This window comes from Meriones unguiculatus, chromosome 8 (assembly GCF_030254825.1).
Source record: "Meriones unguiculatus strain TT.TT164.6M chromosome 8, Bangor_MerUng_6.1, whole genome shotgun sequence".
Taxonomy (NCBI): domain Eukaryota; kingdom Metazoa; phylum Chordata; class Mammalia; order Rodentia; family Muridae; genus Meriones; species Meriones unguiculatus.
Genome location: NC_083356.1, coordinates 68205669 through 68233236, shown reverse-complemented (window position 1 = coordinate 68233236; position 27568 = coordinate 68205669). Strand labels below are relative to the sequence as shown.

The following is a 27568-nucleotide window of genomic DNA, read 5'->3' as shown; positions in this document are numbered from 1 at the left end:
AAATATATTTTGCTAAATATTTAATAAATTGCAAATTTTATCACATAATCTGAATGGCCACTTGGAAATCATACACACATACATTTCTAGGTCGAAGTCTAGAATCATCATCCTGAATTGCACTTTTACCTTGTTTACTGAGGCAGGGTATCTTAACCCAGAGCTTAGTCTAGCTAGCCATTTTCCTTCAGGGATATCCTGTATCTAACCTCAGCAGCTAAAATTACAGACAGGCTGACATGCACAGCTTATATTTCTTGCTTCTGAACTCCTGTCTTCATACTTGTATATATAATATTTTATATACAAGTATACTTTTATATATAAGTATATGAAATACAAGTATATAAAATATGTAAAAGTATATATAATATTTTATATAATACTCATCTGTACAATACTTTTAACTGCTGAGGCATCTCTCAAGCCTTTATGAATTTTAATATTTTATTATTACTATTTCTAATGTTAGAAGTTAGTTTACTCTAATTTATATAAAAGAATATCAATTATTTGTAGTGCATATTCTAATATTGTATAGCATGAGTCTTCCATCTACCTCCAGGGGCTGTACAAGGAATCCCTGTGATAGCAAGGGGATAGAAAAGCTCCCAGTTAAGAGACTAGACTCTGGCCTAATACTCTGGGTGACCTGGATGAATCACTTCATTTAAAGGACCACCTCTATGAGGATGGGCTCATCTTAAACCATGATATAGGCAAAATGATTAGTTCATTAATGAAATATGGGACTTTTCCTTGCAAGAATCCCACTTCTGGTTTGGAAATGCGTGAGTTGCAGCCATGTAAGGTTATGTCTGCTTAGAAGTTATTCAGAAAATGGTAACATTAACTCCCTTCTTTCTACACCTTCTCTAAGCATGCCTTCTTAATCCCAGCATTAGGATCCCCTACTCTTTCTCTATTTTTTTCTCTCCCCTCCATGTGACTGCTTGTTCACCATGCATCTGAGCTCCATATTAACTTAAATGGCATGAGTTTTTCTCTTCTCTTCTCTTCTCTTCTCTTCTCTTCTCTTCTCTTCTCTTCTCTTCTCTTCTCTTCTCTTCTCTTCTCTTCTCCATTTTCCTTCTGTGGGAAGCATCTGACTTTTTAAAGCTTGCCAGTAATATAGCTTTTCTTTTGAACATATTGTACTTCCATTGGAGACTAGATTATTCAATTAATGAGATGGAGAAGACCATAAAGAGACCACAATTTTTTTGTATTGATATGCCATTCTCAGAAAAAGAAGACACTAATAAAATACTAGCAGTATGATTGCTCATGACTTACATATATGCCTAAACTGTCTATAAGTGGTACTACGCATAGGTGGAAGGAACTTAAAGGCAAGTCTTAACGATCAGTTGGATAAATGAGAAGAAGTTTTATTGGAATTAAAATTTGAAATTTAATCGGAATTTTAAATTAAATGTAGAGTAATATTTTCATAGGGCTGAGGGTTGAAGAAGATATGGAAGATATTGATAAATATCATAAACTTTCATTTATGAAACAGGTTCTGAAGACAGTTATTAATACGCTCATTTGATCATGGCAGTCATCACTATGTAGAACATATCACATGGTAATATGGGAAACATTGAAGATATGCAATCACGATTCATCAAATAAATACTTAAAAGTATGAAAATATACTTAAATAGAAATGGAAAGGGAAATGGAAATGGGAAGAATATTGCAGGAGCAAAGCAAGAGTGCAATCCTTGTAGTGAGAATGTGAAGGTGCTTTGGGAGGTCAGTGATGTTATACCCAGTTCGCAAGCCCCCAAAAGATCTCCAGGAATCGACTTCGTTGCAAAACACATGAGGGTCTTTTTATTGTAAATTACAAGCTGCAGCTTGGGCCTACACAGCCCTACCACGAAAGCAGTGGGAGCTGAGCACGCCGCCCCCAGGTTAGTTGGGTGATATATAGATTCTGGTCCCTCCCAGCATGCCCAAGGCAGGGGCAATTCCTGCCTGGCAGGCATCTATTGGTTAAGATGCTACATTTTGAATCGATTGGCTATAGGAAGGTTCCCAAACTATTGATCATGACCAGGTGTCCCTCCCTAGGGGGAGGGTCCAGTTTCCTAGCAACTGTATCTCTAGTGGGTGGGGCAAGAACGCAGCGAGGTAGCTCTCCCCTCAGGGTATTTACTAACTTCTATACCCCACCTACTCTACTCTTAACGATCACTGCTACTCGCTGCTACTTTATCTTTTGGTCTCTCAAGTGACAGCTTTAATTAGACAGGAAAAGTTCACATTGAGCAGCTACAAAACTAATGTTGGAAAAATAAGTTGCTGAAGAGTAATAAAAACTTAGAATGTCAAGGTAAGAGTTTTAACTCAACCTTAGAGCAAGAAAGCCAGTGGTGGTGTGGCTATCTCTGAGATGTCCCTTGGTGTGAGGAGAGCCAATGGGCTCCTGAATTTGGTTCACAGGAGAGCTTCACTGTCGTTATAATGTTCTTTTGGAATGTATACAATTTACCCTTGTTCATTTGAGAGACCAAAAGATAAGCAGCGATTGTTATCACTATGTAGAGTAGGCGCGGTATAGCAGTAAGTTCCCTGAGGGGAGAGTTACCTCGCTGCATTCTTTCCCGCCTTCCCGGTTCCGGGTGGGTACGTGACTGGGCTCACAATCTGCCTTCCCGCCTTCCCGGTTCTGGGTACGGGACTTAACTACGGCTTTGTTCAAACCACCCAATCAGACCCCTGTAACTATGCTTCTCGCTTCTGTAACCGCGCCTCCTGCTCCCGAGCCCTATAAAAACCCGTCACCCCAACCTAGAGGCGCGCAAGTCCACCGATAGGCTTGGTCACCCCGGGTACCCGTGTATCAAAATAAACCTCTTGCATCCGAAGGCTGGTCTCGCTGTTCCTTGGGAAGCGGGGTCTCCCCGTCTAGATAGGCTCTTGGGAGTCTTTCACATTCAAATGCTGATCCCCCCCCATCTGGTTTCAATCCAGACATTGCATTACGTGTCTCAAGTTTGTGTAAACATGCCACCATTTGTTCTCTAAATTGTCAATTAAACAACCAGTCATATTTCTGAGCAATGGAGAGGATAGGGTAGGACATCCTGGTCCAGAGTGGGAGTAAGAGAAAGGAGGCAGGAGAGGAGAGGAGGAGAATCTGGAGGAGAGGTCTTGGAACCTCTCCAAGAAATGAACTGGACCTAAGATATCACTAAAAGCCAGCATAACGTGAGAAATCTGAATGGGAGGAAACTATGCAGACTTGGAGGTTTAGGATGGAGTAACTATTGCCCCGCATTATGCTCTAGGTTAATTAAATAAATCCTAGTCTCTGTGTGGTGATTTGGTTATACAGCTGTTTGGGAATAACTGTTGTTTAACTAAAAGATATAGCAATAGTTAATGACCTAATACAACAAATGGTGCCCAACCAATCTAAGTATCCACACCCTTTAAATCATACGTTATCATAATTTGGTGTGTGTGGGGGAATAAGCTCCCAGTGATACAACCCAAACTTAAAACCTAAACACTCCCAGGTCAATTACTGTCTCTTTAAGAGAGACTCTTAAACCAGCCCAGGAGCAAAAGATAGCCTGCTGTGGGCAGACCTGAGACTTAACAGTCTCACAGGAGGGGTACAGGAGCTTGGCTTCTTTATACTATGGCCAGCTCAGCTCAGCGAGGGGGGAGGGGGCTGGGGAGAGGTACTGGAGGCAGAACTCTTCCTAATAAAGATTGGATTAATAACAGCTAAAATTCAAAGCTCTCTGGCTGCAAGATACTTGTCAGCTCTTTCTGGTAAGGGTCGAACAATTCACTAAACAACAACTAAATTCCAAAAAATAACCAATGGGGCTTTGCTTGTTATAGCGTAAATTGGCACAATTGACCCAAAACTTAAAATTTTCTTGTCTCTTTGCTTGATTTTCATTTAAAGGCTTTGAGTTACAACGATATTAATTTGAGAAAAAAATATTTGAACAAGTTGGTGAAGGCACATAGCTTTATTCCCAAGACAAAGTAAAAAAAAAATAATAATCAGGCAGATCTATGAGTTCTGGATTAGGCTAATTTACATAATAAAAGCCAGGGTGGTAACTCCTGCTGTTTAGCCACTTGCAGAGGTCGTCTAAGATGCAAACTGACAAAATTTTCCTTAAGGTTACCAGGTAAATTCTTTTTTCTTAATAATAGATGTTATGTCCTTACTGATCTAAAAGTTGGATTCACATCAATTTTAGTCTTATGTAAAGAGAGATAATGTCACACTGCTCTGGAAACTGCCTTATCCTTTTGAACGTGAGACATTTTCACGGGGGACAAATGTTGGTCATGCCTGATGCAAAAGAGGTACAGGAGGCTTACAGGTGGCAAAGTACACCAGCCTAGTTAAGTCCTAAAAACTCAAAAATTATAATTCATATGTTTAAAAAACAAAACTGTCCATCCCAGATCAAAAAGGGGGCAAGCCAAAGATAGCCAAAACCAATGTAAAAACCCAGGTACAAGATGCCTAGGATATATGTAAAGCCATAAAAAAAAATAAAGAAGATACATTCAAACAGATTGAGGCCTTTAAAGACACCCGTAGAGAGGAAAGAAATAAATCACTCAAAGAAATAAAGGAAAACCAAAAAGCAATCAGGTGAAGGAAATCAATAAAAAAGATTCAACTGGATCAAAGACCTCAACATAAAGCCAGACACACTAAATCTACTAGAAGAAAAAGTGGAGAAAAGCCTTGACCTCTTTGGCATAGGAGACAACCTCCTGAACTCTAAGGTAAACAATCAATGAGACCTCAAGAAACTGAAAAGCTTCTGTAATCTTGACAGTGCAAAGGACACTGTCAACAGAAAAAAAATAACAGCCTGCAGACCGGGAAAAGATCTTCACCAACTCTATATCCAGTAAAAGGCTAATGTCAAAAATATATAAAGAACTCATGAAACTAAACACCAATACACCAAATAACCCATTTAAAAATAGGGTACAGAGCTAAACAGAGTTCTCTATAGAGGGATCTCAAGTGGCAGAGAGTTGTTCAGTTTCCATGTGCGTGTAGCCTTTTTGTTATTTCTGTTGTTGTTGAGGTCCAGCTTTAGTCTATGGTGGCCTGATAGGATACAAGGGATTATTTCAATCTTCTTGTATCTGTTGAGGCTTGCTTTGTGACCTACTACGTGGTCAATTTTGGAGAAGGTTCCGTGAGGTGCTGAGAAGAAGGTATATTCTTTTGTGTTTGGGTGAAAAGTTCTGTAGATGTCTGGTAGGTCCATTTGATTCATGACCTCTGTTAGTGTCATTATTTCTCTGTTCAGTTTCTGTTTTGTTGAACTCTTCTTTGGTGAGATTGGGTTGTTGAAGTCTTCCATTATTAATGTGTGTAGACTGATGTGTGTTTAAAGGCTATGTTAATGTTTCTTTTACAAATGTGGATGCTCTTGTATTTGGGACATAGATGTTCAGAATTAAGATGTATTTTTTTATGAGTATGAAGTGTCCTTCCTCATCTCTTTTGATTAATTTTGGTTGAAAGTCTATTTTATTTGATATTAGAATGGCTACTTCAGCTTGCTTCTTGGGTCCCTTTGCTTGGAAAACTTTCTTCCAGCCTTTTACACTGAGGTAATATCTGTGGCTGAGGTGTAGTTCTTGTATGCAGAAGAATTTTGGTTCCTGTTACACATCTGTTCTGTTAATGTGTCTTTTTATTGGAGAGTTGAATCTTTTGATGTTGGGAGAGATTAATGAACAGTGATTGTTAGTTCCTTTTATTTTGATGTTGATTGTGTCCTTTTCTTTTAGTTTTGCTGTAGTAAAGTTATTTATTTTCTGTGGCAGAGGATCATTTAAAGAAATGTTCAATGTCCTTAGTCATCAGGGAAGTGCAATCAAAATGACTCTGAGATTCCATCTTACAACCATCAGAATGGCTAAGATCAAATACCCAAGTGACAGCACAAGATGGCAAGGTTGTGGAGAAAGAACGCTCCTCCATTGCTGGTGGAAGTACAAACTGCACAGTCACTTTGGAAATCAATCTGGTGCTTTTTCAGAAAACTGTGAATAGCTTTACCTCAAATCCAGCTACACTACTCCTGGACACATACCCCAAATATGATAGACCATACAACAAGGACATTTGCGCAACCATGTTTGTAGCAGCTGTATTTGTAATAGCCATAATGTGGAAACAACCTAGATGTCCCTCAACGGAAGAATGAATACAGAAATTGTGGTACATTTACACAATGAAATACAACTTGGCAGTTAAAACAAAGAAATCATAAAATTTGCAGGCAAGTGGAGGAAACTGGAAAAGATCTTCATGAGTGAGGTAACCCAGAACCAGGAAGACAGGTATGGTATATACTCACTTATAAGCAGATATTAGTCATATAATACAGGAAATCCATACTAAAGTCCACAGGCCTTAAGGAACTAAATAACAAGGAGGACCGTAGGGAGGATGCTTAAATCTCATTTAAAAGGTCAAGTAGAATAGGCACAGGAAACAGTTGAAGAGAGTGAACAGGATGAGAGCCTACCAAAGAAGTCTTCTGAAAAATCTCAACGCAGCAGGGGATCAAAGTAGATGTTGAGACTCACAGCTAAAATTTGGGCAGAGCGCTGGGAGTTGTATGGAAGAGTAGGGGGATAAAAGGATCTGGAGAGGACAGGAGCTCTACAAGGAGATCAACAAGCCAAGAAATCTGGGCCCAGTGGGACCTGTAGAAATTAATGCACCACCCAAAGACCATGCATGGAGAGGACCTACACTGCCTGCTCAGATGTAGCCAAAAGGCAGCACAGGCTGTCTATGACATGGTCTCTGATGCCCACTCTTTGATCACTTACCCTTGGCAGGATGGCCTAGCCAGGCCACAGAGAAAGAAGATACAGGCAGTTTTGATGAGAGGAGGGCTCCCCCTTTTCTAGGACTATGGGAGGAGGATAGTTGGGAAGACGAAGGGAGGGTGGAACTGGGAGGAGACGAGGGGGTTACAATTGGGATGCAACTTGAATAAATTAGAAAAAACAAAATTTTTAAAAAGACTTAATCAACAGCAGGGATATTATGCCTGAGACTTGGAAACCTAGCCAACCACAGAGGGCTAATGAGGTCATTAATCATAGTGAAGAAAGTACTAACCCCAGTTTAGTAGCACAACATCATTCCAAACTGTATTCTAAACAATTATCCTTCTACTTGCAGATAAATGTAACTCTTATCCCTCATCAAATATCTTCTCTTTACAACTGGGGAAGACCATTACCTAAATTGCAAGTGGTCAAAATGCAGAGAACAACTAATAGTGGATTGTTCAGCTGTAAGTGATACATCTACAACACAGCTTCTACACTTAAGCCTCAGGGAACATGACAGAAGAAGAGGGGGCAGAAAAATCCTAAAAGTTCGAAGACCAGAAAATGGGTTGTGGGATTGTATCCTAGAAATGATGGGAAGCTTCACCCACAATACCACAACAGATGGTTGCTTCAACAAGACCCAAACACTGACCACAACAGTGAACATGATAGTGTGAAAGGACTCCCCTTACAGGGGTCTGACTCATACAGAAAGAACTACAGGCAGCTAAGCACTGCGGAGAGAGGGGGAATCAGGCTTTCCCTGAATTGGGCTCCTGAATTGGTTATCTAGTGCCATGTGTTCATACACACACGAATAACACTAAATGGACTCAGTAGTTTTATTTGTATGTTACATATATAACACATTAATATGGGGACATGAATGGGACCAAGCATGGGAGGGTTTAAGAGAAAGAAAAGTGTTGTGTAGCAGTTTCTTTTGAGCTTGGAACCTTCCATCTTGAAGATAAACTCTTTAAGACAGAATGTGAAAGGCAGGAAGAACAACAGGATATTTTAAGATGGGTTGTTGAAAGGAACATGAGACAACAGTATGTTCTAAAGGGAGGTGAAACATTCCATCCTACAGGAAAGCTTCTTAAGCTCCAGCGTAAACAATTCAAAATAGCTTCAGGAATTGTCTGAAACTGACTAGGTTCACCAAGTCCCTCTATCCCCATGGATATATGGAAACAGGGAGGACTGTTGAAAGACTTACACAAGCCAGACTTGAAGCAGAAAAGCCCAGCTGCCTGGACGAAGTGGAGACCATCGGAGATGACCGGAAGAAACAGAGACTAGCTGAACAGCTGGGAAGAGGCTCATACTAACTCAGCGACCTGTGGAGCATGGTCTCTGTCCTACCTGTTAAGCAACCTGGACAGTACGTTCCACATTTCCCAGCTTTGTGAGCTGTCACCTGTGCTATGGTGTGCGTTGGTGGGTGATGCAAGCTGTCTTTGAGCGATTTCTGCTTCTGTCAGTAACCCCTCACCACACTCCTGTAAATAAGCCGGCAAAAGCTCATTGGTTCACCAAGTTGCTCAAGCATCAGTTCTCTATCTGACGTGAGCACATATTTGTTCATTTTTCCCAAGGAATAGTGTCAAACAACAAAAAGGGAAGGGGGCGAAATGTAATTATTTTTTTATTTTTTAAAATAATTTTTATTTTTTATATTAATAACAGGTTATTTACTTTGTATCCCAGCCGTAGTCCCCTCTCTCATTCCCTCCCATTCCCACCCTCCCTCTCTTATCTCCTCCCTGCCCCTTTCCAAGTTTGTACACCTAAAGAAGATAAACAAGAAAGAGGACCCAGGGTAAGATGATCAGTCCTCACTTAGAAAGACAAATGGGATGGACATTGGAAGTAGGAGAAAACAAGTAACAGGATAGGAGCCTACCGCAGAGGGCCTCTGAAAGACTTTACCTAGCAGTGTATCAAAGCAGATGCTGAGACTCATAACCAAACCTTGTCAGAGTATAGGGAATCATCTGAAAGAAGGGGGAGTTAGTATGACCAGGAGGGGACAGGAGCTCCAAAAGACCAAATATATCAGGGCACAGGGGTCTTTTACGAGACTGTTTCTCCAGCCAAGGACCATGTATGGATGTAATCATTTTTTTAACAAGAAAACAGGAAAAACAACAAACAAAACCCCTGTATCAAGCAATGCCACATTTGGCCAGTAGATAGCAGTATAGATATTCCAAGAAGTGGAGAAAGGCATTGGTGTGATTACTCTGCTGCCAAGGAAACATTAGACAAGCTCATTTTAGATCAGTACACGAGAAAAACAGAAACCCCTAAAAAAGTGAGATTTTAAAATATCAAATCCTAGTTGTGTCTAATGTAAGCCTGCACATTCAGCCCACTTGTTTCCTAACATAGTTTCTGTTAGGAGGTAGGAATGTATGTATTTGGCACAGAGTAAAATAAAACAAAATGCCAGGTTCCGGAAGGACCACAAAATGAGTGGTGAGTGAGTGTTCGAGCAGCATTTTGCAGAATGAATGAATATGTAAACAAGACAACTCACTGTACTCATTATTACCACTTTAAGAGATAGTTTAAAAAGTCACATGTGTGTGAAAATGCACTGCTTTGTAAACAAAAACTTCACAGTTATAAAAAAAAAGGTAGATATCACCTTTCCATAGTTAAACATTCTACTGTGTATAGCTGCTGCTATGTTCTGATACAGAAGGAGGAACTTCACATTCCTTTTGAGGTAAAGCAGTGCCGAACCATTCCTCTGTGTGGTACTACTTCCATTCTTCAAAGCATATTATCAAGCTTACTGTGAAAATCCAGGGGATGAGCATTCAAAGACCTATCAAAGAAAGATGAAGTTGAGGGGACTTGGGCAAGGGAAGTATATGTTAATGAAAAAGGTATCCATAAAATGATAAAACTAAAGAGATAACTTCACATTTCTTTTGCAGGTTAGTTGGTGATGATAGGATGGAGAAACAGACTCTTGTAAAGATTAAGAATTGAAAATTGCCCCCCAAATCTTCAGGCCCACCTTCAGGGCTTTTCTGTATATATAGCCTCAAATGGCCCCAGATGACCTTCAGCCTTTGAACGTCCTCATCACGGTAGCTATGGAATCCTTTATGTTGCAGTTATGTTTTGGGCGTTTGCAACAAAAGTGCCTTATCAGTATGACACAGGCAGTCAGATGCAGGTTGCAGGAAGTGTGGGCATCTGTGTACATCTGTTTCCTGCTTTCTCTGAACTTAGGAAGCAATATCTGAAGTGTTAAGAGATTATGCCAGGGATAATACCCTACATTTGATGAACAAGAAGACAAAGCTACCACAGATGATTACTTAAAATCATCTGTATTGGTACATGGACAGTACCTAGAAAAAGTACATTCAGAAAAAGATGTCGCCAAATTTACAAACATCTGTCTGGTTTGGTGAAGACGCACATTAGTTAGCTCCTCAAGACACTTCTGCACTGCCTTGCAAGTCCAAGTGAGTCCCAGCCCTGCACAGCCTGCCTGCACATGCCTTCCTTCACCTCTAGCTTCTCTTTGGAGGTTAACAATTGACATATACTGTGAAAGCAGCATATTAGTGCCCTTTAGCATCTATGAGAACAGATAGTGGAGAGAGTGTGGCCACCAAAGGGAGAACAGGTGTAGCCTCACTTTGCTGAACATTTTAGTTTGTGTTTGGGCCTTGAACACAGCCGTACCATGAAACTTGTTAACTCTTCAACTTATGTCCTAATATATTCAACAAATCGCCTAGTTCTCTCCTTAAGTTCTCTCAGTTTCTTGAACTGAGGATGTAAGCAGATTCTAATGACATTCTGTTAAAGCTCCAGTGTAACCTCCCACCCCCAATTTGATGTGAAAAAGAAGATAGAAAAAAGGAAAAGTGGGAAGAAACTGGGGGAGGCTAGTAAAAAACCAAGTTTCTGATAGAGTAAAACCATCGATCCTTAATTTTATCCTCAGAGACATTTAAAGGCCCCGATGACTGTGTTGTGCAAACAGGGTTACTATTTAACACAGCACCAGCATTATACTCTGTTAAACTGTGACTGAAGAATATTGGATTCTCCAAGAATAATGGGACTCAAAATGATTTTAGTTAAGAATAGTACCAAGGAGTCTACCAGGTTTTGCCAAACCATAAGAAGTCAGGGGCTCCTTGAAAATTTCTTTGTCCTTGAGGTAAGTTACACTCTCTCCTTAAATCCCAGGCTTCACTCATCTGAGGCTGTCCATTAGCAATAAGTCATGTCATTCTTCTGACCTCTCAACTCTTTGAAAATTATTGCAAGATCAGTGCTTCAGGCTTGGTAAAGCGGAATCTTCTTTCCTGATAATGATACAGAATCTATAGCTTTTAGCATCTATAGATCATCCCCACACTTCTTATCAGCAAGAGGCTCAATCATTCACTAGATTTATAGCTGCCAAAGAGTTGGCTAATACCTGAAGCAGAATGATTAGTTAGATAGAGCCATGGACGTGGACCTCTCTGACTTCAATCAAGTTGCAGATTTGCTCAGGTCTCATAAGATGACCCTTTACAGGTTGTTCCTTAAATGCAAAGTTAAATAAGAAAGTTGCATAATATCCAATATCCATTTCAACTCTGAAATTCCAGCCTGCATATTATTTTTATGTAATTTTCTGGTATTGATACTAATGATGAGAAAGTAAGTACAGAGGAAAAGTACAGAAAGCAAACAAACCCTAACCATCCAGAAAAGCCATAGGTGGACAAACCTGATCTCAAAGCTTTGAGCTTATCCATTCACATTAAGTTTTTTAGAAGAACCAACTAGAATCATGTGGTGATAAAATTTGGTTGGCTCAGTTTTCTGCTACTAGTTGATATAAAAATATTGTTCTTACTCTCCCTAAACTGGGATAAATATTCTTAAAATGATAATTCAATGATGTGATACTCAAATTGTTAAATTAATTATAAGACAAAGAAAATGGTTATTAAAAAATCTTCTAATTTGTCAGGAAAAAATTTAAATACCCAAACATTAAGCTCAATGTACCATTGCTAGACAAGGTTCATGCACTCATATCTTTTTGGTATTTGCTTCCACTTAACATGACTCAAAGCTTCCTTCTCTTCAAGGCATTTTTGCATCTTGCCACTACATAAATCTTTGTGCCCCTTGATCTTGTTTTGAGCCTCTCTGCAGATTATATCTAAATTGTTTAGCTTGGCATTCCAGACTTCTACTATCTAGCTTACAAAACATTTTCTTCTTGGTTTTTTTCTCAACACATTTCTTCCACTCTCTTAGCACTTCTTTTTATGCCTCATGTGAGCATTCTGAAGTCATTTCACTTTGCTTTTGCTCACATTTTTCACCCTTGTCCCTCTATGGAATTGCCTATCTTGTTTTTCTTAATGTAGACTAAGCTTGGTGATTGTTGGAGGCTAAACAAAGTAACATTTCCTCTATTCCGCGAAGCACTTGTGTTGCAATGATCTTTCCTTCCACTAGCTATGCTAACCAGCTCCTTTTTTATTTCTGTATCGACTGCTGTGTTTTGTTTATTGCATATGTCTTGATAAAACTATTGGCTTTTGAAGAAGAGCTACAATGTGAAAAATTACTTTACCTTTTTACCTTTCTCCTTTTTTTCCCCTCTCTTCTTATTTTCCATTCTCACCCCCATCTCATTTCTTTCTTCCTGTTTTTTTTTTTTTTAATTTTTATCATAAAGTAAATTTGGGAAATCTAGGAAATAATTAATAGTCACTTTATAAATAAACATGGAAATATTAGAATTAATATTAAAATTAATAGCACAAACTTTGGTGTTTTTTTTTTTTTCACACTTCTCTTATGTCCTATACATGCTAGTTTGGAATTCAACTCCCACCCCAACACATTTTTGTGAGAACACATAGTTTGAAAACATGAATCAAACTATATATTCTACTTTTAAATTTGGACTTAGAAGGTTTTTTACAACAATATACGCATTCTAAGAAATGTAAGTAAGCTAGGAGAGTGTACTATTACTCATTTTGATGTGTTTAAGTCTTAGACATTTTCCTTACAAACAGTTTGTGGTAAGGTAAAAGAAGAACAGTCTTCATAGCCAGGTGTGGTGGCACATGCCTTCAATCCCAGCACCAGGGAGGAAAAGGTTGGTGGATCTCTGTGAGTTCAAGGCTAGCCTGGTCCACAAAGCAAGAGCCAGGACTGTTAAACAGAGAAACCCTCTCTGGAAAAACAAACAAACAAACAAACAAACAAACAAATGAAGGGATCTCATTTTTACTTTCCAGGTGAATCATCGAGATTCAGGCAGACAACGAGTGACTCCGAAAGGGGGACTGTATCTGGCTAATGTTTTGTCTTCCTACCCTTGAATCTTCATTTCTTCAAAAAGGAGTTAATCTATTTTTGTCCAATCAGTTCCATTAAATCCTTTATCTTTTATAGAGTTGTTTATAAATAAAATAAAACTCAGAGCCAAGAATTAGAAATCTTTTTCAATTTTAAAAATTATCTTATTTATTCTTCTAGGTTAGAATAATTTTCTAGGGCTAGCGATACAGCTTAGTGGTACGGAGCTAGCCTAGCATGTGAGAGGCCTCAAGTTCAGTCCTCAGCAACACACACACACACACACACATACACACACACACACACACACACACACAGATAGAGAGAGAGACATGAAAAGGTGAAATTAAGCTGTAGAATAATTGGTAAGAAAAATTTTGTGGTAGGTAGCAATGGAATAGTGATATTGTTTGTCTTCCAAAGAAAATCTAAAGCCAGGCACAGGTGTGTCATTTCCTACAAGGGCCTGAGAACACCAAAATCAGTCTTGGCAAATAAAAAGAAAAGATACATGGCCCATGCTTACCTCTGTCTCTCTCCACAAAGGAATTAAATTGTATGAAGAGACACTTTCTCCATAGCTTCAGGAACAACATGCTTTCCAAATCACAGTGAAACTGCACAGCTCTCTGGAATAATGCCCTTTCTCTTATGCACAGTCTCAACACATTGGGCAGGACTTTGCCCTCTTCTTATCAGTGCTCTTGCGTTAGCATTCTGGAACCAAGGCTGCTTTACCTCTAGCTTGGTAGCTTGGTCCCAGACTGCTAAAGGAATTCACAAACCACCTTTATTTCTGTTTTTGAATTCAGAATGCTAGGAATACAACTTTATCCCCTCCCACCCCGGTCGCAAATTACAACCCAAACTGCTCTTTTTGTTGAATTTTGTTTTTCAGGGCTTGGCTGTCAGTTGCAGCTCTACAGTTTCCTTTTGTAAGAGCTATTTGTCTCTAGATGTCAGGATTCCAAATGTTCTGGATGTTTGACCTCTCTTCCTCTTAGGTTTTCCGTATGTTCAATAACGGATAATCATGGGTCGTACTTAGACTTCCACCCATTGACCACTGTGCTTTTAATTTTCCACTCAATTTTAAAGGTTAAGAGCCCTCAAAGGAAACGTGCAAACACAGAGGCTGAGACTCAGAGTTTCGGTCCTTGCCTGGCCTCCAAGGTTGCTTTCTATTAGGCTGTGGTTTTCCTCTTTTCTTCTCTCCCTAAGCTCTGGGGCAGGTTGTTACAGGGTCACTGGTCACAGTTCTGTTGGACTCCTAAACTCTTTCCACATCATTCCCAAACATCCTGAGCTCTTTTATTCACTGTTCTGCCACTGGCACCGTTAGAGCTCCTCTAGAGTTTCCCACAAGTCCCCAACTCCAAAAATCCCTCTAGCCCTTTCAGCAACACTGTTACTTGCAAAACCCCAATCCAGCTAGGTAGGTGTACTCCTGAGACTGGCTCAGCCCACTTCCCACCTCCCACTCCCCATGCCTCAGCCCTGGCGCCTCCCCAGGACTCTGAGAAACCTTCACAAATTTCCCGAAAGCTGTCACTGAGCATTCTCGTATCCTTCTGCCTCCCTTGTCCAGTGCCAGAGTCACTCTAGCCACTCCAGTGACTCTTAGCCCAGCACTAGGTATGGCTAACAGCCCCTATGCTGGGCGGGGCGCGCTTCGGTCTGTGCAGAGCTCTGCGCCCAGCTGCTGAGCGACAGCCTCTGGCTATCCCGGGTCCAGTGCAGTCGCCACCTTGGTTCTCCGGACCCCCAAATCCTCAGGCCACCAGCCGCTCACCCTAGAAGCACTGAGCATCAGAGAAAGCGTACTGGAGCCCTGCAGCTAGGTGGCTTTCCTCTCACTCCTAAGAGGCACTGAGCGCCGGGACCCAACCTTCCGCCGGTCTCTCCTGCTGGTCTCTCTGCCCACCTTTCCTTGGTTTCCCAGCGTCCTTAACCCTCAGCGGGAAGTGGCGATGCGCGAGGGGTTGCTGAGGGAGCTCAGCTCCTGAGCCTGAGCCAGCTGGCACCATGCGCTTGTGGCCGCTGCCTCTCATCGTGGTCCCTGGCTTGCTGCAGCTGGTGAGTGCACGGTCTGCGGTGCGGTACAGGGCTACATTTCGGCGGGAAATCCTCCTCCGTAAGGTATTTGGGAGCTGAGCTGCTCCCAAGAAGCTCAGACTGTGACGGGAGTTTGGATTGCCTTACTCTTAATTGGGAAGGAAGGCACTTTGAGAGAGAAGAGTGGAGAGAGAGAGAGAGAGAGAGAGAGAGAGAGAGAGAGAGAGAGAGAGAGAGAGAGAGAGAGAGAGAGGAGTGGAAGGGCTTAGTGAGGGTTGGAACATACTGTCTTGTAAAGTAGGAAGCCAAGTACCTAGAAAAGAAGTGCGAGTGAGAGACATCTAGGCGCTCGGTGAGGACAAGAGCTGATGGACATGACCCGGGTGGGTTGAAAGACCTTCCTGCAGCCGAGACAGAGGCTTGGCGACTCAGTTTTGCTCAGGTGCCCGCGCGCACTTCTTCCAAAGCAGGGGTATTTGGGGTAACTTGGATTTCATTCTCTGTTCTATCTGGCGATGAGAACTGAAATGGGGTTTCTACCAGCTAGAGACAAAAGACATAACTTTGATGGCCAACTTCGTGTAATCAGTAGCCAACCCGATCAGGGGTTCCAGAACCGCTGTGGCAGCACAGCAAAACGTAAGATATTAAAAGATGGTTCACGGCGCAATAGGGATACTCAGGCTGCCATTCAGGACTCCCTAGATTTCCGGAAGAAGTGTATACTTAATGTTTTCCTCGTTAATTGTGGTTAAGGTGGACCTAAAGTAAAACCTTTAAAAAGTGACTGGCCTTTCCTTGATTAGAGGGCTTATTTAGTCCTGACACTTTAGATTTATCTGCTTACCATGGATTGTTAAAAACAAGGGCAACGTTTCCAAGTGTGTCCTTTTAGAGAAAAGACCAAGTAACTAATGAAAAAAAATATATATAAGGCAAGATATTATAGAGGTAGGTACTTTGCAAGTGTTGAGGGTAGAATGGACTCCAAAGGTGAAGAGGTTTAAGCAGAGACTTAGTTCACCTGCACAGCATTGGATGAGAAAATTGTTGATGGCATCAAGAGAGAGTGTGGTATGGCTGACTGTCTTTGAATGAGCCGACACTGTATAATGTATACAGGATGTATGCCTATGATCTTTAGTCTCATGTGCTTTAAAAAAAAATCAACCTGAATTCCAGTGAAAGTGATCTAACCCAACAGCAGGTGCAAAAGGAAAAGCCTGGGAAAATGGGCTGCTTAAGTGCAGTCCTCAGCACAGCCTCATGAATCTTGGCTGGTTAATTTTACAGTCAGTGATCACAGATTGTGTATGTGTTCCATAGGCACCATTTAGGTCCCCAAAGATGAGGAAATGCATTTAGGGATGCCATCAGGAAAGTTCCATCAGTCCCAGCACTGGAAATGTTATATTCCCCCACCTCCACCAGCGAATGGGAAATACATATGGAGAAGATTAGATATATTCAGCAAGAGCTGGATTCTAATATTACAGCATTGGTTGATTGATTAGTTTTTTAGGAAGCTATGCCAAATCCTAATTGGCTTTTGGATTGTACTGGGATTGTAATGTTTTTCGAAGCACTTTATCATGGAAAGTGACTGGGAAGCTGCAGCCCAGTGATAAGCACACAGACTTAGCTGCCATCTTCCAGGACAATAAGAGGCCATTTACACTGCAAACGTTCTCAGAGCTCTTCCTGGCCTTATGCAAACCAAGAGTGATATAAAAGGGAAGCAGCGCAGGTGAGCTGGGCAGATCTACATTATCTACCTGTCCTACCGTACACCCCACCCAGCAGATTTCACGAACTATATAATTTGCTGCTTGGATGGTTCACAGTTGTGTTATTCTCAGCTGATGTTGAACTTCTTAATTAAATCCTAAGAGCAAACAGATTTAAAAAGTAATTAGATTTGAAAAAAGTCGTCTTTATTTTGTAGGAACCATATTATTCAAAAGCCCTGCCCTGTGTAGGATGCAGGGTGTGTGCCCACCTGCGTATCAGACATATATTTATATAGAGATATAGTAGAGAAATTTTATTCAGAGATATGTAAAATTTGTGGGATAGACTTAGAATTAGATTTTTTTTTAATTTCACTGGCAGCCTAAACAATATTCTTTAAAAATATTTTAAGTGTGAATATTGCATTTCTTTGGGCATATTAACAGTTAATTAAATTAAAATTTTCTGCTTAATCAGAAAACAGTTGTAGAAAGTTGGGTTTAAATAACTATCCAATGGCACTATTTCTCAAATACTAGGACTTTTCACTTATTTTATGAGATTTTTTTTTAAAGAGAAAATAAGCTGAGTTGATAAATGTTGCAGGCAGCCTATGGAAAAAATGTGTGTATGCTAATTATACCTTTGCACAGTTTTCATGGTCTATAGTCAGTCTTTTTAACATATTATTACACCTAATTAATGGGATTACTAGGGACATGCACACTCTGAATACTCATTTTACATGTATTCTTTTCTTGATAGTCTTATTCAGTACAACGTTTCTTTTCTATCACTTCATGAAGAAAATTAGCATATGGAATTAATAAATAGTATAACAAAATGACTGTTATTTCATGATATGACTTCATCAGATGTAAGATTCTTACAGATTTGCTATATAATTCTGGACTCATTATAACAGTGATTTTAATTTTCAGTAAAATGCAGCCTGGTAATAATACTGCATTTGAATTTCAATAAATAATTAAATCTACTTTAATGTGAAATCTAACAATGATTTTAAAATTTTTGTTATTCTGAATTGTTTTTCTGTTCATTACATTATAACTTTTAGAGTCTTATAAATCAATACTTGAAAGAAAATATTTTTGTGTTCATCTTCATTATGGAATATCACCTCTTCTCACATTTATTAGGTGTATTTTTGCTTACTTTAATGAATCTTTAATTGTAATATTTATTTAGTGTGATTGTCTTACTCTCTCCTTTTTATTATCCAGAAGTGATAACTCATCACTGTCTTCCATTTATCCATCACAGTTTCCCTCATACATTCTGATCAATAAACATCACAATGTCATTTTCCAGTCTGGGATCAATAGTCACCTGTTGTCCATGTGACTGCAAAAGAAAAGAATAATATCAAGCCTAAAATTTAGAGGGACCCTGGCTTTCAGACTCTCCTTATAAACATCATTAGTTTGATATTTAAAAAATGGGCCCTTGTACCCCAATAAAAGTTGTGTCTCTCTGGACTGTTCTGAGATGGTGCTACCTGATCCAGACTTAAGTGCTTTTCACATACAAAACTGATTCATTCTGGCAATTTAGTATGTTGTTAATAGATTTCAAACAAAAAAGAAAGTCTCGCTCAATCTCTGTTTTCTGTGTTGTTCCCTCAATAATTTTCTCTTCTTTCTTTCGTTCTGATAAGTGGTCAGGTTACATTGTAGCATAAAATGTATAACTCTTGCAATAACATGAATTAAGAAACACTGGGTTTGTCATGTACAATATGACACATCAATATGGATTTTATAATGCAGTGTCCAACATTTAGATATTACGTAGCTAATTAATACACAATGAATGATCTAGTTATCTAGTGGTGGCAATTAAATATGAATATAAACATGTCACAGGTCTGGATTTTATGAGAGCTGCAGGATTGCTGCTAACTGCCAATATATTCTGTAAACTCTTGTACCTAAGGCATTGCTGGGTAACATTTGGAAAAAGAATTATAGCTGTACACCCTGGAGCCGACAGCCAGGGCTGTATCAGCATTTCTGTAAGGAAGCTCATTCTATCTTAGCCATAAGCATTTTTGTTAGTTAGAAGCTGGCATTTAATATCTTGATTTTGAAGTAGGTTATTTTGAAGCTGTTTTAAAAATCATTCTGAATGATTCTGAGCACTCATCAATGTGATGTTACCAGGTATTGTTATTGTTATGATATATTATTCAACAAACTAATTTCTGTATTGATCCTGTAAATAAATTAACAGGCAAATTTTACATTTTTGATTTGAACATAGTTGCAATTTAAAATGTGGTGTTTTAACATTATTTTATTAAATATAGAAAATTTTCTCCATGTAGCATGTTTGTTAAACAGCGGTGTGATTTTATAACACAATTTTTGAATAAGTGTTTTCAATTGTGTCAAATCAGGTATTCTAGTCTATGTTTTTATGGCATTTGCTAAGGTTCTCTTTAATATTAATGTCTCCATATTAATGTCTCCATATGGTACCCTAACTTCTTACATTTACAAAAGCAGACAAACAAACAAACAAAACCTCATTTATCTCTTCCTACATCCTTCCTTCGAGGCCTTACCCTGGTCTAAGTAAGAATGTTAAATGTTTTATTACTGATGATATGGTCAATGATGAAGATGGCAACTTCATTTTTTATCTTAAAATCCTGCCAAAGAACAAAGTAATCTATAATAACTTTCAGGGTAAATTTTTATATTACAGAAAAAATCTAGCATATTACTGATAGAGAACTCCCACCTTTTGTTACGTTAATTTGTGAACATTTTTATATGAATCAACAAACATCTTTCTGGTTCACTAAGCTGCGTGATGAACATCAGTATGAAAGTCTGTTTCTTTGTAAACATACAATCTAAAATGAACATTTTCTTATTTTACCCTAAATGCTATGGGGTAAAAGTGGTTTTTGGTTTTTTTTTTTTTTTTTTTCTTTTCTTCTAATCAGTTAATTTAAGAAGTCACAGTCAGTCTTTAAGGTAGACATTCTTGTCATTTTTCCTTTTTCAGACATATGGAGCAGTGTTAAAAGACTGTAACATCTTATAAAATCAAACCACAACAATAACCAAGATTTGCATATGACTTTCTACATTCAGGTCTTCCAACAATACACATCACATCTCATTTTGCCAGTTAAGAGTGGGAGACAAAAGATACCTTAACTATTTACATTCCTGTTCTACAAAGAGCAATGGACAACTGTGTCAAAAGACTTGAATTTTTCTTCTGAATCAATTAAACATTCAACAAATATTACTATCTGTTTGACCCAGATTTCATGCCAAGACTATGACAAACATTGTGGAATAGCATTAAACAATGGCTCCAGTAGTAAGTATGTGTGTGTGGCTTGGGCAGCTCACTGAACAGGCTCAGACGTTCCTCTGTAAAAATGAAATTATCAGGATAAAGGCAACAAAAACCTATTGCTAACTTTTATTCTTAAGAACACATTTTGAAAGTGATTAACAATTTCTTCAAAGCAGATACTGAGCCTGATGGCCAACTGACAGGCAGAGTGAATGGAATTTTATGTGGGAAATAGTAAGAGCTGGAGAGGACAGGAACTCCACAAGGAGAGCAACAGAACAAGAAAATTTGAACACAGGGAACTTCCCAGAGACTCATACTCCAACCAAGGACTATTCATGGAGATAACCTAGAACCCTGACAATGCAGCCACTTCTGATGAGAACTGATAGACTAAGATCAGAAAGAAGGAGAAGGAGGACCTCCCCTATCAGTGGACTTGGGGAGGGGCATGCATGCAGAAAGGAGGGGGAGGAGGGTGGGACCGGGAGGGGAGGAGGGGAGGGCATGGGGGGGATACAAAATGAATAAAGTGTAATTAATAAAAGTTAAAAAAAGACATATGGAGGAAAAAAAAAAGGAAATATAACTAATGCTCTTAAAAAAAAAAAAAAAAAAGAATCACATCTTGCCAGGCATGGTGGTACATGCCTGTAATGAGTCCCAGCACTCAGGGAGGCAGAGGCCAGCCTGGTCTACAAAGTGAGACCAACACAGCCAAGGATACACAGAAAAACCCTGTCTCAAAAAGACAATCAAAACAAAACACAAAAGAATCATGTCTTTGGTTTGTGTACAATTAGGCTTCTTCTTAGACACAAACGTTGATTTAAATAACAGCTTTACATGGTGTTTACCCGTATTGTAAATGAGACCTACCTAGAAGCATATTTAAGAACAATTTGAGGCTGATGACTCCTCTCTCTGCTATGGAAAGAGAAATTTTAGTCTAAATAAAAGATACGAGCACCTATTAACCATATAATTAGCAAAATCAACAACATATATATTAAAACAATACTTTAAGGTTTTACACCATTTAAAAAGTGTAAACTACTAACATTTACTCATTTCTTTCATCTAAATAAAAAGTGCTAATTATTAAATTAAATAATTTATGACTTATTGGAGTTTTACAACCAAAAACTAGCCAGCGGCTTCTGCGTGGCTCAGTAGAATACAGCCCATTTAAGTTGGAAATACCCTTAACTTCGAAAGATTTCAGAAGTTCAAATACAAATGTCACAAAATTAAAAAGGTAAGGCCAGCAACAATTCTAACACGATACCTGTCAAATGTGGAGAAAATCTCCAGTGGGTGTAATGCAGGAGATAATAAACAGAAATAGAAACATTAGCTTTGAGGTTTGTTTCTTTAGTGAATGTCTTAAATATCTTTAATAGTAGAACTTGGCTTTGTAATACTGCTGGGTTTGGGACAAATACACTGAATTAAAGTTGGGCATAAAAACTTTTGTATACACTTTTGTAAAATGTTCAAGATCATGATTTTTTAAATTATGATATACAATGGGCAATTAAAAAATTCACCGGTTTATATTAAGCAGTGTGCCATATATAGTTATTTCCTGTAAACAACAATATAAGGAATAATGTAGGTTAACGTAGAGAAACCCCATGCGTAATTTCTGCATCTTTTTATAATGTGTGTGGTGTCTCTTCCAGAATCCTCCTCATTTCGTTTCAGGTTTAATGGTGAAAGTGATTGATGAGTATGAACCTGCGTATTCTGCACAGTTAACATGTTCAATAAGTGAATGGGGAGTGAAAAGAAGCACTTAGCATTTTGTAGTGACTGTAACATGTATTAATGAGAAATTGCATTTGATAATCTAACCCAGGAGTTGGTTTGAAGCATTTTGAAGAGATTGGCTGCTGAAATAGAACTGGATGTGGAATTCAAAGGCGGGTTGCTCTTGAGATGATGACTCAGCAGTTTTGGCCTCAGTTTCTAACCCCATTGATCAGCATCTAAGCTCATTTGCTGTTCATTTTAACTTAGATTTTACTGCCATTTCTTATTCAGCATGTCCAAATGCCAAGCACATCTCTTCTAAACCACCATTCTGATATGTATATTAATGTGTCACGGTATAATGGATTGTACAGTTTGAAAAATTCTCTCATGTCCTTGACTTCATGGTTATCTTCGCGGTAATCCTGAAAAATAAGCTGAGTGGTGGATGTTGTCCCACTTTATTGGTGAAGAAACAAAAGCACCAAATGTTCCACAGACACAAATTGCCACGATGGACTTGTCCACTATCTACAACTCTTGGCTCCTGGCAGCATCTATTTGTAGCCAATTGTGGTGTCCATGTTTATAAAACACTCACAATTGAAACTCAGGAAAATTAAATTGAGGAGATTTTTTCTGAAAGACCTTGTTCTGCACAGGTGCCACAACAAACTGGCTCTAACTTCCTTATCTGATAAAAGATTAGCAAGTCTCGCTACAATTTCAAACAAGTTAAACAAAATAAACAGACTCTTACTGAATCTGAATTCTATTTTGAGTTTAACTTTACCAAGTCTATTTATTAATGGTTTCCTGTTTATATACAGTTTTCATGTTTGGTTTATGGCTGAGTAATGAGATTCCTGTAAGGATTAACAGAGGATTTCAGAGTCCCTAACTTTAAGATCTTTTCTGTGCTACTTCGGACAGGGACAGATGGATAGCAAAAAGGATGTGGTTAAAGGCAGCATAAGTCTGATATTCTAATGAACATGGGAGCTCTGAGAACAAGCTGCTGGAAGCTGTGTTGTAGATAACCACACTTGTGTAGAATGTTAACACATTATTATTATTATTATTATTAATTATTATTTTGCTATTAGCCCACTCCTATTACTCTTTACAGAACTTCAGTTTGAATCCCAAGAAACATTCCTTTTCTTTGGAACTCTGTGGACAGAGTGAAAAGCCTAAGACTTGTCTGTAAAGCACTGGGTGTAAAAGATGCTCACAGAGTGTCTGTGGCAGCAGCCAAAGCTGTCCTCTGTGGGGCTTTCTCTTGGACCACACTTCAGTGGCTTTCCCCATTTTCACAGGCTTCCAGGGAAATGCTTCCTGGAGAAATCACTTGCACTCAAGGGGCATCTGCTTCTAGGGACTCCAACCTAATGTTTTTGTTTTAGTTTCTTTAACGTTCAGGAAATTTGGAATGCCCACTAATCTTGTCCCTGTGTTGAATGATTATTAATGTTAGTTTTCTAGATATTATTAATATGCATGTTTTTATCACAATACACAATAGCACAATGTTTTTCTCCATGTTACTATAATGCAGTGATAACTTTGCATTTCTTCATACTGTATAGAGCTATTTCTATTTTAAGAATTCATAATATTCACAGCATTAATGTACCAAAATATATTTAAGCAATCCTTGGTTAATACTTAGAATTTTTTATGTCTAGAAAACATTTATAACTGTAGCTATAAAAAAAATTCCTAAAAGTGAAGGTGGTAGCTTAATGCTGAAAATGGGTAGCTTGAATTTTCTTTCATTTTTTCTAAATGATTTTGACAGTATAGGATACTACTCACAATGTGAGCAAATGACTGTGGTGATAATTTTTGTAGATACACCAGTCTATCACATCTCATTGTTTCAAATGTTATTTTAAAGTTTTATTACCGTTATGTGTGTATGTATGTGGGTTGTGTACATGCCACAGTTCACACACAGAGTATAGCTTGCAAGAGGCGGTTCTTCTGCCATGCACATCTGGAAAACCAAGCGGAGGCTTCAGGCTTTACAGCAAGTACATTTACCCACTAAGCATTTTACCAATCCTTACGTGGCTGGGTACTGTGCATTAGGAATGAGAAGGACATTTTACTTTGTGCAGTCTTTTAAAATAGTCCATTTTCAATTGATTTTTATAGTCTTTAAATTTTAATTTTCTTTTTAATATTGCAGTGTAACAATTTTGCTTCATTATTCTTGTATATTATGCACATTTAGGGTGTTATGAATAATATTTTTATACCTATAATTTGAAATTGTTTTCACTGGAATTTAAGAAACATTATTAATTTGTAATTTTAACTTTATACCTGTTGCACTTATGAATTACATTATTATTTCTAATAATTTGTATTTGATTTTACTAGATTTTCTTTTTCAACAGGTCATATCATTTGCAAATAATATTTCATTTGGCTCTTTCTATTGAACATTATGTCTTATTAAATTTAATTTGCTTGCTACAATAGGTAAGCCCTTTAAAATATTGTTGAATGAAAGTGAGAGTGGGCATTGTTCCTAGGTTTCCAAATTTTATGAATACTTCAGTAAATATAAAATTTGTTTTGAGTTTCTGAGAATCTATCAAGGTAAATATATATTTTTATAAGTCACATTAAAATGAATTTATGCCATGAACAGAGATTAATTTGAGATGCTTGTTAAACATTTTACATGATCACATAGTTTTCAAATGTAAATTGTGCATTTAAAAATTCATAATAGGCTTCCTAACATTACTCCTTTTTGAGAAAGCTAAAAATTGCCTATATTTTCATAAGCTGTTGTCTGTGTATATTGGTATTTCTCTGAAGAATTAGGACTCTGTATTTGTAAAGTGTTTAAAGAGTGAAGCATCCTAATGTCTGCCTGCTCGAGGGCTATAGTTAGAGAGAAGGTGTCTGCTTATCCCTCTATTCATTACTGGGAGAGAAGTTAAAACAGTTAAGTATTATTTCCCCTTAGAATTTTGTCACTTTAACTCACTTGAGCCTTTTTTTTTTTTTTTTAAGAGAGGAGATTTTTCCTAAGCTTTATATATTTCCTTTATGGCTACTTATTCAGATTTATTTTCAACTATGATTGAAATCTTTCTATTGATTTTCAAGGAATATTGTGTGCTTTATTATTCTTGAGGTTTATTCATCATAAAATTATGTATACTATTACCTTGACTTTCAAAGTTTTCATAATTGTGAATTTATACACTGTATTTCCCCATTTATTCTAATGTTATTTGTGTTTTTAAACAGTGGTGACTAAGGGATGACCTTTATTTTTTTATATAGGACTGTACTCTAAACAGGAGGCTTCTATAGTAAATTCCGTAACTATAGTAAATTTCTATAGTAAATTCTAAGTGCCTAGGCTGAATGAAGTCCTGAGTAAGGAATGAGTATTCAGAACCACTGTCTATTCAGGGTGGCCTTGCAGTTGGCTGCCAGAAGCTCTGGTCCTGTTTCACCCAGCATTGTGTTATGGGGAAGTCAGTAGTTTTCTGCCTGTTGCTCTCTTTTACAATTGTTTAGTTATAGGTTGTTCTGCTATGTGTCTTTTCTACAATTGCTATTTTTTTTTTTTTTGAGACAGAGTTTCTCTGTCTTGGCTATCCTGTATTCACTTTGTAGACTAGGCTGGCCTCGAACTCGTAGCAATCTGCCTGCCTCTGCCTCCCCTAGGGCTCGAATTAAAGGCCTGTGCACCTGGCTCTATAATTATTACTTATGTGTTTATCTTACTGCATAGCCTAACTTGGCTTTCTCTTGGGACTCTCATACAGTACATGGAATAGGCAAACACTACCATGTCTGTCTTGTCTCATCATTCTTCTTTGTCTTCTAGAGCATCTCAAAACTTCTGATTCTTAGGCATCCTACCCTCTCTTTAAAACCCTTGGTTTTGCATTTATAGATCATTTTTTTAGGGTTTGGAGAGTGTTTTCAGCCCTGACAAAAGCAACTTAAGGGGAAAATGTCTATTCTGGCTTATAGCTTTGGAGATAAATAGTTCATCCTAGTGGGGAGACATGGCAGCAGGCAGGGATGGCAGAGTAGCACGAGAAGGAGCCTAGCTGGTCACAAGGCATCCATACTCAGGAAGGAGAAAGTCATAAAATGCATGGTATTGTTCAGTCCTCTTTCCCCATTTACACAGTCTGTGCTTCTAGCCAGGGAATGGTGTCACCGTTGTATCTTCTCATCTTAATTAGTATATGAAAGTTGATTTCCCACAGGTATGCCCAAAGCATGATCACATTATATCAAGCTGACAACTAACATTAACCATTATAACTATATCCTTGTCAACTTGACATTGAAACATAATTCCTTTTTAAAATAATTTTATTGAAAATTATTTTACTGAACATAAACTTATTTTAATGTAATATATTCTATTTATGGCCTTTTCTTCCCTGTTTCATTTCCTCTCAAATACTTTCTGCCTACCTACCCTATTAATGCCATAACTTCTTTCTCTCTTTCTTAAGGAAACAAACAGATAAAAAAAAGAGTCAAACAAGTATAAAACAAAATAAACAAAAACGAAAGGCCACAAATACACACACACACACACACACACACACACACATACACACATACACACACGACCTATAAAAGCATAAAAGCAGAAATTATAATAATATGTAAGCAAAAGAAGTTTTTAAAAAATGCCCAAAAAAGGCAACATGAAACCAAGTAAAAAAAAATCTGTTCATTCTGTGTTGGTCATCTACTGCTGGGGCTGCTCTTAACTTTTTGTTTTGTATATCCAGGGAACCTACCTTGGAGAAACCAGTTTTTACTTTGTGAGTGATTGTTAACTGGAGATAGCTCTTGGTTGGGCATGGGTGCTTGTGTGTACTTCCCTTCCTCAGTCATAGGATTCTGTACAACTTGGATCTGTGTGCTGCCACAACTTCTGTGAATTCACATGTGTGTAAGTCCTATTTTATCTGAAAAAAACAAAACGAAACAAAACACTATTTCCTTGGTGTCATCCTTCCTTTATGACTCTCTGACTCTTACAATCTTTTCACTTCATCCTCTGAATCTAGGCCCTGAGGTAAGGGATTCGATGAAGACATACTATTTAGGACTGTATGTTCTCGGGTTTCTCAGTCTCTGTGCATTGCCCAGTTGTAGGTCTCTCTGTTAGTTCCCATCTGCTGCAGGGGAAAGCTTATCTGATGATGGCTGCGTGAGACACTGATTTATGGATACAGCAGACTATCATTAGGAGTTTCCTTTCTCAGGACAATAGTATTGGGTTTTCCTTGGGCCCAAGGCCTATCCTGTCTCAGGTTCTTGGCAACAGAGCAGTGTTGGGCATGGATTCTCTCACATGGGAATGATCCTTAAATCTAGTCATACATGTTTGGTTTCTCCCACAATGGTCATGCCACTATTGCTCCAGAGTACCACTCAGGCAGATCACCACTGA

At 38.4% G+C, this 27568-nt stretch overlaps 1 protein-coding gene and 1 long non-coding RNA gene across 2 annotated transcripts in view; one reads left to right on the top strand and one right to left on the bottom strand.

Annotated features, from left to right (window-relative positions):
- The window catches only part of LOC132655848 (uncharacterized), a 32774-nt gene extending 18907 nt beyond the window's left edge, over positions 1-13867 (bottom strand). Inside the window, exon 1 of the long non-coding RNA XR_009593744.1 lies at positions 13754-13867. This is a non-coding gene — a long non-coding RNA (uncharacterized LOC132655848). The remainder of the gene's footprint in view (positions 1-13753) is intronic.
- Positions 13868-14669: 802 nt separating this feature from the next.
- Positions 14670-27568, top strand: part of Nxph2 (neurexophilin 2) — a 99776-nt gene continuing 86877 nt past the window's right edge. The window contains exon 1 of the mRNA XM_060389693.1: positions 14670-15303. Coding sequence (XP_060245676.1) covers positions 15253-15303 — 51 coding nt within the window. The 5' untranslated portion in view covers positions 14670-15252. The remainder of the gene's footprint in view (positions 15304-27568) is intronic.